The sequence below is a fragment of the Chionomys nivalis genome, chromosome 26 (genome assembly GCF_950005125.1).
Source record: "Chionomys nivalis chromosome 26, mChiNiv1.1, whole genome shotgun sequence".
NCBI lineage: Eukaryota > Metazoa > Chordata > Mammalia > Rodentia > Cricetidae > Chionomys > Chionomys nivalis.
The window spans coordinates 22,542,251-22,554,671 of NC_080111.1; the positions used below are offsets into that span (position 1 = coordinate 22,542,251).

The 12,421-nt window shown below is 40.3% G+C and overlaps 1 protein-coding gene across 3 annotated transcripts in view; it reads right to left on the minus strand.

The window, feature by feature from the left end:
* Positions 1–7,851: 7,851 nt before the first annotated feature.
* Pclo (piccolo presynaptic cytomatrix protein) overlaps positions 7,852–12,421 on the minus strand; it is a 298,837-nt gene continuing 294,267 nt past the window's right edge. For all 3 annotated transcript variants that reach the window (XM_057758809.1, XM_057758808.1, XM_057758807.1), the window contains one exon: positions 7,852–12,311. In XM_057758809.1, coding sequence (XP_057614792.1) covers positions 12,171–12,311 — 141 coding nt within the window. In that variant the 3' untranslated portion in view covers positions 7,852–12,170. The remainder of the gene's footprint in view (positions 12,312–12,421) is intronic.

Here is a 12,421-nt window from a genome sequence, read left to right on the forward strand (position 1 = left end):
GAGCAGATACTGCTGTGACCAAGGAAAGCTCCACCAGGCGCTCTACAGCTGCTATCAGCAAAGGGCCAAAGAGAACAAGGAAGCACAGGGATTGCCTGGAACAGATCGGTGTCTCTGAGCGGCTTCCAGTTGGCTGAGCACCGTTTCTGTGGCCTGAGGCTTCCTTTCCAGTTCTACTCTCGTTCTCCCAACTGTCTACCTTACCACCTCCCCTGCGCCCGCCCGCCCCCCCTCCCCCCCGCTGTGTGTACTTCCTGCGGCTTTCTCCTCCAGAAGCAGCCTGCCTGGTCATTGCTTGCTCATCACGCTATGTCTTGGAGAACCAGAACTGCTACTCACAACACAGTGAGTGGTGGCAAAGTGGTGTTCAGGGGCTGGATCGCTCGCTATTTACCCTGGGGAATGTGAGGCATGAAAGGTACCGGCCTGAGAACCCAGGGCAACTGCTGAGGAGTCGGGAGTGGACACTTTGGAACAGTCTTCACGGCAAAGAGTATTCCTGTGGGTGTTCTTAGTAAAGCTTTTTGAAAGACACAGGGTGAAGAGTGCCTGTAAACAGCAGAGATGACTTTACCACCTCGCTGAATTGCTTACTTGTAGAGATAGGGCTAATGAATTGAGGACAAGTAAAAAGAGCCAAAGTCAAATATGAGTGCCCTCACAAGGCACCTCTGCAATTTTATAGATGAGCCCTGGCCACCTGCAGGGGAAGAGCAGGTGTTCTAGGAACAGGCCTCGTGAGGCCTGTTTGGAGCACTAGAACTCCATTAAAAGCAGAATAGAATACCCTGGTCTACAGCTTCTTAACCCCTTTAAGCCTGCTCCACAACCCCAGACTGCACCGCCTCCCCTGGGCTTGATATTCTGGTCTACAACTTCAAAAGACTTCAGCTTTACCAGAGGCTAGACCAGATCTAGAAAACTCACAGAATCAACTACCTGAGCTCATAGGGGCTCACAGAGACTGAAACAACAATCAGGCAGCCTCCATGGCACTTTACATATATGTTACAGTTTTGTAGCTTGGTCCTCTTGAAGGTCCCCTAATAGTGGGAACTGGGTTTTTTTTTTTCCCTGACTTGTTTACTGGTTTTTAGGACCCTACTCCTCCTCATACTGGTGTGCCTTGCCCAGTCTTTAAACATGGGGAGGTGCTTAGTCTTCCTGTAACTTGATATGCCGTGTTTTATTGATACTCACGAGAGACCTGCCTTTTCTGAAAGAGAGATGGTGGGGGACAAACTGCCACTGGGATGTAAAATAGATAAGTGAATTTAAAAAATAAAACAAAAATAAAAACAAGGGGAAAAAAGCCGAGTAGAAAGTTCTGGACCCTTCTAGGATGACAGCTGTGGAGTCCTATTTGATGAAATTCCATGATCTCCATCAATGCCATGAAGTCCACTACACTGGACTGTTGGAAACACTTCTCTGAGATCCCTAGCATCTCCTTCCTTAGAGATTTTGCTGGGGGACATCTATAATCATCATTTGTTTCTCTAATTACTTGTGATATAACCCATGTTACTCTAATTACCCATCCCCCACCTTTTTATGTTTTTAGAAATTCTTGCCTTTCCTTGATGACAAAACTGCATTAAGAATCCTTCCATATGATCCAAGTCAGGGTGGCTGTCATTAAGAAGGAAAATGGCACCAAAGGCTAGGGAGGATGGTAGGAAAGGACCACCTACTCATGGTTGGGTATCATAAACTGCTGCAGCCACTGTGGAAGTCAGTATGAAGGTGTCTTCTCACTACTGTGAACAAGCATCCTCATAAAAGAAAACTTAAGGGGGAAAGAGTTTATTTTGGCTTACAGTTGGAGAGGGCTGTATTCCATCACAGCGAGGAAGACACCACAGGAGCAGGGGAGGCCTGGTGTCACATTGTATCCCATCTCAAGACGCAGAGAGCCACGGATGCATGCTAGAGCTCAGATCAATGTCTGCATTCTGCATGGTTCAGGATCCCTGCACATAGAACGGCCCTGCCCAGATTCATATGAGTCTTTCAACATGAATCAGTGCAATCGCCACCATCTCCAGCAAGCATACCTGGAGGGCTCCTTCTCATGTGACTTGGCAGTTAAATGTGCCCGTTACTAGAGGGTTCTCAAAAACTAAAAGTAGGTGTACATTTTTTATCTTATTCCTCCTGACCTGGTGAATTTTTTCCCATGTATATTGTAGTCAGAGGCTGCTTGTTAGTTCCTGGCCACCAGACCCGAAATAATCACACAGAAACTGTATTAATTACAATACGCTTGGCCAATCACTTCAATGTATTGCTAGCTAGCTCTTATACCTTAAATTAACCCTTTCCCATTATTTTATATTTTATCACGAGGCTTGTGGTTTGCCGATAAGGTTCCTGGGCTACATGTTTCCTTCGGCAGCTACATGGCATCTCTCTGACTCTGCCTTCTCTTCTCCTCTATCTCTGTTTGGAATTCCCATCTTGCGCTGTTCTGCACTGCAGTAGGCCCAAGGCAGCTTCTTTATTAACCAATGGTAATAGAACATATTCATAGCATACAGAGGGAACCCACATCAGTTTATGTGACTTTATTTATCATGCACCCTTATTTGCCTAAATGCAAATGCTGGTGTTAGTAGGTCAACTGTAGAACAGAGGGAAAAAGGCTCAGGTATATGTCTGTTATCACTTACCAACAGGCCTACCAGGGAAGTCAGCGTTAGGAAAAGTCCAAGAGAGTCCAGTATTCAGCAAGACCTTCATAATGAATTGCTGTCAACTCCTCGTGGAGATGGGGCAGCCACTAGGAGAGTCCTGAGACCAGAATTATTACTAGAGGTCAGCAGTGAAGCTATAGGAAAATGCTACCCAGGCATGAGATTTACAAATGCACATGCAAAATTCTGATCAGAGTATATACGTTTATATAGAATTGATGGTGATATTCACTCATGGATTCTTCTGAGGACTGTACTGTAATTAGTTACAAATGGACTTTTCTTTGGACCGCCAACTTTCAAAAAAACTAACTGGAGACTTATTTATTATGAAACTAAGCCTTAGCTTAGGCTTGTTTCTAACTAGTTCTTATAATAAACTAACCCATATCTTTTTGTCTATGTTCTCTTAAGCGGCTTGGTTACCTTTATTCTGCACTGTTCATCCTGCTTCCTCTCCATGTGACCGGTGACTTGGTTTTCTTCCTCCATTTTCTTCTTCTCTGATTCCTCTCTGTCCACAGAAGTCATGCCTCACCTCTTCCTGCCTAGCTAGTGGCCATTTATATTTTTATTAAACCAATCACAGAGAAAAACATCTTCACACAGTGGTAATGAATAACCTGCAACAAGTAGCTTTTAACTATTCACTACTGAGTATTCTAAATTGATTCAGACCATCTATACAGAGGTTATTGTGTTGATTTATTTTTGATTCTCAATGACATTTACTGATGTGACTCACAAATCATCCAACTCCTTAGTAGTTTTGTGCAGTTTCAAACACACACTTCAGAGACCTGTAGCTTCAGTCAAGATTCCAGGGGTCTATTGTTTAGAACTACTTGAGCTATTTACTGACAAATAAGATAAATTGATACATTTTCCAAGCTCTGTCTCAGGGAAGGAAGGACAGTTCCTGGTGGAGCTGTTGAGGGTCTTGTTGAAGTACACAGGTAATGTAGACAATGACTCAGATCCAATGTACAGAACACTGCTAGCTCTGCCTGAGATCAAGGTAGAAAATGGTTTGGCAGAGGTTCCTGAGGAGGTCCAGGCAGCTCTGCTGTTTGACTCCTTAATCTGCCAGGCTCTCAATCACAAATGACAGTAGTGGCAGAAGATGGAACTTAAATTCCATTCATCCATAACAGTGATTTCCAGTGAGTGAATTGGGATTTTGGAGCAAGATCATGACACCCTCAGTGGAGAAAGATGCTCCACATAAGAATGACTTCTTGGCATGAGACCATGGCACAGATGGAATACTCAATCATGAGGCACAAAGTGAGATTATGTCTGGAGCGACCCATAATAAGCTGAGTTCTCCTAGACTCTCAATGTCATAAAGTTAGAAGTTCATCACAAATACTAGGTGGTACACTTTGGGCCAAGTCCAAGCCTAGCAGGGGTGTGCATGCCTGCAGCCTAGCACTTGGGAAGACACAGGTGGTTCAGACCATGTTGTCTTCTCACGGGGATTCCTTTGACACGCTGAAAGGAGAAAACAATTTCCAAGCTTGATTATACCTAAGTGGTCTCATGATGTGATTTCATGTTGAAAGGAGTTGCTAGCAAAGATAATCACCGAAGAAAGAAAATCTTCCTGGTGAGTGAAGTTATAAAGCAGAGAACCTGGTCACGCACTCCGTGAAAGGAGCTGTGGACTTAGAGGGAAAGTCAGGCTTATTTCTGGACATTTGCTAATGCTAAGAGCTGAGAGAAGACCAAAAAGGAAATTGAATGGCCAGAAATAAGAAGGTGTTGAACAGTAAGGACCGGGATCAGATAGATAACACATTCAGCAATCACAGAGATCTGATAGGAAGCCCTCAGCATGGAGTAGCCACTCAACAATGACAAAGACAGGATAATGTGGTCAGATGACATTAGCCATCCTGTCATTGACTTGCCAGTTCTGGCATGATAGAAATGAATATAGTGGTCTTGCCATATTTCTGGTATTATTTGATCATGAACAAAGACCTGATTATGCTCCTGCTTATTGGTCTTTGTCTTTTAATTGAAACTAGCTCATATTTAATCACCACATTCTCAAAATTTACAAGTTTTTTACATTTGCCCCCTTACTCCGTATTTAATCTCTTAAAATGTAAGGAGACCTCACCAATCACAGAATAAATGGGTTAATAAGTTTACCCCTTTCAGTTCTATTTGCAAGGATTTGTGGATTAAACTCAGGCAACAACCAAGCACATTTCCTGGCTGAGCCATCTTGCCAGTCCCTTTGTCTGACCTTTGACTGTCTCTGGCCTAGTCTCTGTAAAGAATCAACCTCTAGGAAATGCCTTGCTCTTTGTGTAAGGTAACTTCAGACATCTTTCTCCAAATTGCAAATACTGCATTTTGTATACCGGAACTATGCTATTTCTGGGAGATGAGATGTTTTCTTTAGCTCCTTAATTATTTTAAGTCTCCTTTTTGTTTCTTCTTTAGACTTCGTTTCTCTCTTTCTATTAACAGATCTTTATTTTTCATTGTATAAACTTGGTTCATTTGAATAAAGACTTTTTAAAGTTATTTTATTTTAGAACAAATTAGGGCATCCTAATTTTCTAGACAGTGTTTGCTTTTCTTCGAGATTTAGACACACAAAAATTCTCTACTTCAAATAGTACTCAATGAATACTTAATTTATTTTACAGTAGTCCAATGGTGTAATAAGATTATGAAAACATATATGGACTTTTGTACTTGTGAAATTTATAATCTCGCATTAGTTACCTGATCACAAGCATAACTAAGGAAATGTGTGGTGTCCGAATGAGAAATAGAGTACTCTTTGACCATAAACCTATGTAATAATCCAAGCTCAGGGTTCTGATTAGTTGTAATAACAGCGTGGAAAGACCCAGGAAGAACATCTGGTTATAGGATGCATTCCATGATGCAGAAAATGAGATAATATTGGAGGGAGAGAGGAGAGGCCCCTGGGCAGATGAGTAAAAGGAAAGATTGTGTGAGGGGAGGTTAAGGCAGGAGACATGGGGTATACAAAGGTTTGGGTCTTTTGTAGAAAATAAACAAATGAAAAAAATAGAACAAGTAAAAACAACTAACCATAATATCACAGCATTAAAAATTTTCAGGCTGTGAGTGAATCGTGAAGATGCTGGAGATCAAACCTTACTTTCATAGCTGCTGCAGAAGAGAAGCCAGCAAGAGAAGCACATAGGGCAAGAGAAGGAGTAGGGTCAACAACTAAATTCCCACAGCAAGAGAAGAGGTGATGTCAACAGCCTGGATCCCAACAGCAAGACAAGAGGTGACAGTCAACAGCCTGGATCCCAACAGCAAGACAAGAGGTGAGGTCAACAGCCTGGATCCCAACAGGCCAATGAAAGAAAGGAGAGCTGAGTTCAGGCTTTGTGTCACATCTCCTGCTATAGCTTTGACAACAGAAACTACTGAAGACCTTTATGCCGAGCATGGTAGGGCCAGTGTGCTTTCCATACTGTGGGCAGAAGAGACAACTGTGCAGATGGTGGCTTTGAGAGCAGCACAACAGCAATGCCATTGAGAGGCTGCTGCAGAAGTCAAGTAAGAGCCACAGGGTCGGAGGGAGGGTAACCGTGTTCAGTATTATAGGCAGCTAGACTTTGTTCTGCCAACAAATTCTAGCTACCAGTATTTGGAAGTAACACAATAGTGTGTGGCTTTCTTCTAAATGCCCACAGCAGACAGGACTAGGCTCTTTAAAGGGAGTTCTCAAATCATTTAAAGACTCCCACCAGTTGATATTAACAGTTTCTTCAATTTGTCTGTTCAAACAAAGAATTAAATTTCCCAGATTAACAGAATAAAGACTCCCTCTACAGCAGACACTCCCTCACCAGAACAGGAATCTATCTGATCACCCTGGACTTTCCCAGAACCTGGTAAGGATTTGCACAGAAAATGAAAGGAAGTTGGTTGGTTTTGCTAATAGTCAATTGTTACTGTTGTAATTGTTTATGTTCAGATGGTCAGGTGCAATTCTGAGTACAATGAAAAAATGAGAATTTCTTGGTTTTCAAAAATATAAAGCATTGAAATTATTAAATATTTCTGCACATATTTTATTTGCAACAATTTTTTTTTGTTTTTTTTGTTTTTCGAGACAGGGTTTCTCTGTAGCTTTGGAGCCTGTCCTGGAACAAGTTCTTGTAGACCAGGCTGGCCTCGAACTCACAAAGATTCTCCTGCCTCTGCCTCCCGAGTGCTGGGATTAAAGGCGTGCGCCACCACCGCCCGGCCAACAATTTTTATTGATAGATGAAATAAGACCAAATATAGACCCTGTTGAGACATGTTGGTTACTTTACTGTAATACAATTATTCCACCAGATCAGAGTTTTTGGAGTTTATTTGATCAGATTCTAAACCCTCACGGACCTCTCTTTCCGGCTTCTATCACTATTAAATTTTTTGAGCGATTAGCTTGGATATCCGCTGCCTTCTCTGCTCTCATTGTTCTGCCAGCTGTAATTCTTCCTCTCAGCTCAGTGGGCAAACTCTAGTCAATGTCTGAGCTGGGCTTGCTGCAAGGACACGGGAAGATTTCCAGACTTGACAGAGTCTACTCCCTCCTTTAATTTTGTAACGATTTTATCCCCAGTTCATTTTCCTTAGCTTCCCTACTTTTTTTTAACGTATGCTCATCAGTTATAAATCATCCCATTATGCACGCTGTATGCATGCACACCTGTTACTGCTGCTGTTTAATGGATCTGATAAGGTCTGCCATAATTAGAGTTTATCATTTCCTTTGTCTGCTTGCACATGTAAACTCCATGTTCAGGCTCAGGAATGTTCTAGCTTCTTTATCCTTCAGTCTATCTGTTCTCCCACTCTCCTTGAGAACTATTTTAAGTCTGTCTCCTGAGAGATAACCTATATTGGCTCTCATTGCTTTCTGAGCAGGTGACTTCATACCTATTTCACCAAGGAAATAATAAGCATTAAAAGGAATCCTTTTTTCTTTCTTTAATCCTCCTTATTCAAAACCTAGTGTCTATATCCGCTGTCTTTTCTCTTGTTTACTGGTTATAGTTTTCATAAGGTAGTAGGTTCTAAGTTTTGTCTCCACATGACAATGTATAAATATGTTCTTGCCTGGACTGAAACACTTGTTGATAAACACAAGAAATTAAACTGATAGTTTCAATATTTATTAATAAGGCTGATACAACAACCTTTATACAGCACAGTTTTCATAAGTTATCAAGATACAACTTGTGTACGGTCACAAAACCAATACATGTTTTTACATAGAGTGAAACTCAAGACACATTTACAAGCATTTTGTTCTACACAATTCTCATGTATTTTCAGGTCATTTTATACAATAAATAGCCCAAGAATTTGCATTTGTTCATTAAAATTTTTTCAGAGCGTTAGGTAGACAAATAAATAATAAAGAGATTAGCAAATCACCAAGAAAGCATGCAACACATGGTCAGAAATGGGACGCATCTCCAAGTACTTCGTGTTTTATTGGAAACAAATTTTATTAGGCTTTAAACTTAGACAAGAAACACCCTTTGAAAGAGACGTATTGGTAAGATATTAGCACACACATTGGTCAGTATGGGAGCACCTGAGCACATCACTGAACACAGACACAGTTGAATGAGAATCACAATCACATGCTGACTTCCAGAGGATGGGGTTAGTTCAACAGCTGCTGTGTTATCAGAGGTCTAGCTATATACAGGGCAACAGATTCAGAAAAATGCTCTCAGGCTACCTATCGGATAAAGAACTTGATTAAACGATTTTTGTTGACTGTGCATCTTTAACAACAGCCACACGAGACATACAGAAAACGTAGATATGTCATATTCCATGAGACTGTCAGGTTCACTCATTCATTCTTGTTACACTAAAGGCCAACAATTACTCAGGGAAAAGCTCCTGATGAGTTATCAAGCGTTCACTTTCATTTCAAACTCAAAAGGAGGGAAAGTCTCTTCCATCATACATATATTTATAAACACATGTTGCTGTAGTTGGCTAATTTTGGACTATTTGACATTATAGCAATTAAAATAAGTTTTTAAAAATATTGTTAGTTATGATTTAAATAATAAAGTAAAAAAATACTATAGACATCTTTATGGTATTTTAATGAAACGAAGCATTGGTTAAATCATTTCTCATAAATTGGGCACAATATAGTAACAAATCATTTATTTTACTTCACATCACTGCCACCACTATTGTTACTATGGCTACCACCAACATCATAACAGCCATTCTATAATGAAAATCAATATCAGCTGGTTACCAGCTATAATTTTCCCAGGATACAATTATGCTAGTGTGTGTGATTCCCCAAATCAACCTCATAGATATGCAGGGGATGTATATTTAACTATCATTAATTACTAAAATATGGACCGTATTAAGGATCGAGGGCAAGTGCTATCTCTTAATGTTGAGTATTGTTCTTTTAAACAGAAATGCTAATCAAACAAGTTCAGAGTCACCAAAATTTTTCTTAATATTAAGTAAAATCAGAGAAAACACCAACTTCTTGCTATGAGTGTCACGTAATCATCTGTAGCAATGATTCTTTAATTCCCTGTTTTTATAAAAGTTCACTCTGTACTTTTTCTTGTCCAATTGAAAGATTCTTTACTACTCATCTTTAAACCAACAAGTGACTTCCATCTTTGACGACTCAGTGGACCAGTAGGGAAAACTAAATGCTTCTCAAGGTGTAAGTGCTGCAAGAAGATTGATAGCCTAGAGATTAGAGATTATAAACTTTATTACTGTTAAGATAGAAAAGCTAATTCTAATAATAAAACATAAAATAAAAAAATGGAAAATCATGTGTTGTGTTATTTACCAAAAAAAGTAAAAAAATCACTAAGAGCCCTATTTGCAATTAAAAAAGAAAGAGTTCCGTGGTGAGAAGGGCGAGTGGCATCCCTCCAAGTGCATTCCTGTAGGAGTTGGTGTTGCATAGAACAAGTCCAGTTACAACCTAGGAGCCCGGTCAGCTGCACACTGGCACACTGGCAGGACCTTTTTCAAGGGGAATGCTGGTGCATGATAAGTAGTCCTGTCGTTGACTCTCGATTGATCTCATTGATCTAGCCCTATTGCTAGTCCCTTGGAGTGGAGGGGCCGCTGCCCTAGAAGGGCTTCCATTATTTCAGGTGTAAGAGCTACTCCTGTTGAATTTACTCTGGTGGGCCTTCTGAGTGTGTGGTTGTGACAAGAACATAGTGAGCTATCTGGCTGTATAACCTTCCACCAAACCCTCGGAGTACCAGAGACTGTAGAGCAGGTTAAGAGATGGACCCCAGTTGCCTGTGAAGAGCTTTTGATGTCCCACATCCTTTTGGACTCCTTTCTTCCCCAGTTGTGACTGGTTAGAGGTTTCCAGTACGAGTGTCTGCTGGAAATATCCATGACAACCACCAATATATCTAGTAGTCTCTAAAAATAAATGTTAGCAATATCCTATCTTCGAAAATTTGCATCTCCCATGTTCACTTAGAAGACTATCAGTGGTAAATGGTATTGCATTGGGAGAGGAGAAGAAAGAAAATAGGGGAAAGAGAATGTTGCTATTTTAGGACAAAGAAAAGTGAACTTGTATTTTTTTTAATGATACACTCGTAAGATATACAATTTGGCATATACTAGAAATGTTTACTTCTAGGGTCTTGCATTACTTTCAAATTTAATGTTTTTCTCTAAAAATGAGAAAATTCAATATCCAGCCAATATTTTTGAGATGATTTCCTACAATCCCAATAAAACCTCATCTTAAATAAACTAGCAATTTTTAGTTCAAATACTTTGAAAAACAATTTTGTTTATTTTGGGTAGAATGTGGTAGTGGAATAAGAGCTGTGGCTTCAGAAAATTTTGTATGACAAATAACTTTTATTTAACATTCTGTCTTTTTCAGGTTAAATGGAAGTCTATTTAAGTAGAAGTTGAATAAAATGAGTCTTGGAACAATTTACTGTTTTTATTCATGCTTATCCTTGGTCGGAAGTTGTTTCTCACATATAAAATTTGTGAATTAAAAAGCTACACAATAATTGTCTTTCAATTTGTATTTAAAGCAGTATTTGGGAATGTGCTTTCTTAGTTCCTAGGCCTCTTTATTTGAGCATCCTGGCATCCTGTTAGGAGGGATCGGAAAACACCATTATTTAGGGGGAAGTGAATTTGATCTGCATTTGAGAAGTGGAAACGTGCAAGGTCAGTAGCAGAATCAGAACCAGACGCCAGGACTTCAGCCTCGGCTGAGTGCATGTCCCGCGGCTCCATGCTACTTTTTATTTATTGACACTGGTGGTTGGTAGGGAGAGAGTGCTTCGTTTTGGCGATGCACACATTGGTTGTTTGGTTCTGTATTATTAAATAGATCAAATGTATTTTAATTTCCAACATTGACTCTTCCCAGCCTTTCCCAACATTAGCTTTCTCACGATGATATTATCACCAAGAAAGCAGAACAGGAGAAAGGACTTGAGGGTATTGTCAGGGTGTTCATTATATTTTTACTGAGTATAGAGAAAAACCACAGAAAAATTAGAAAGTGACAGCAGTTTAATCAGTGTCATATGATAAATATGATTTTTTTTTGCCAGAATAATTTGATGTCTCTGACAATACATTATGCAAGAGGAAGGAAATACGTAGAATGACGCATGTAGGGCAGCTCCTCATGAATGAGCAAACCTCCTCATAGGACACACCAATTAATCTAGACGCCTTGATGTGCTGAAAGTGCCTCGACTTAGTGGAACGTTATGGAGATTGTAATGGTTTCAAACAAGGTACATGTTTTGCGGGTCAGCATTCTTTTTTAATATCCAGTCACTAGTTTTTGTTTTATTTCTAGGTAAATACAGTGTAATTTTAACCTACGATTATCTTCACTCTTCACTATTTTAAGTTACACCAAAAGGAGATGTGCTTCTGTCGTATAGAATCCAGACCTGGCGCTGGATAGCTTCCTAATGTAGACATAGGGAAAACATGCACGGTCCAGTCTACAATCCATTGGTCACAACTCCTGCTTTTTCTCCATAAACACAGTCACCTTCTGGTCCTGTAGACAGCTCATAAATGCATCTTAGGTCAGAATTCCAAAGCAGGAAGTTTTATGAGAGTATAAGACAAAGAGTTTTGTACTTTTCAAAATCGAGCTTCACTCGACCCGTCTTTTGGAACAAGGTTTCTGTGTGCACACACAATTGCCTTTACTCTACCTCTGACCGCCATAGAAAAACCCGTGTGCCTCTTCATTAGCTTCAGCCCAGGTTGCTCCAAGACTGCCACGTCAAAAAGTCAAATCTCCTTCTGAAGCATCTTCTCTTCACAGCTTTGAGAAATCCAGGGCCTGTTTTCATCGGTTTGCTTCCAACACGTGAACTTTAGGAGTCATGTCTCCCTCTGAGGCTACGGAGCTCCGCTTCCACACCCTGAGCAGACACAGCTTCAGTGTGTTTGAGTAGGCGTGACTAAAAGCTTGTGCCAGTTCACTATTCTCTTCCTCAGATCCACTTTGTCAAGCCAGATACAGGCTTCTCCAATCAAAGTCTTCTTCATGAACTTCCCTCCATTGGAGAAAAGCAAAATCTAGAGGGCGAAGTGAGAATTATACAGGTATATATGGATACACACACATTTACATTTTTCAACTTCTCAAGACTTTTTTCATCAAAGAATAACAAGGAAGAAAGGGAGAT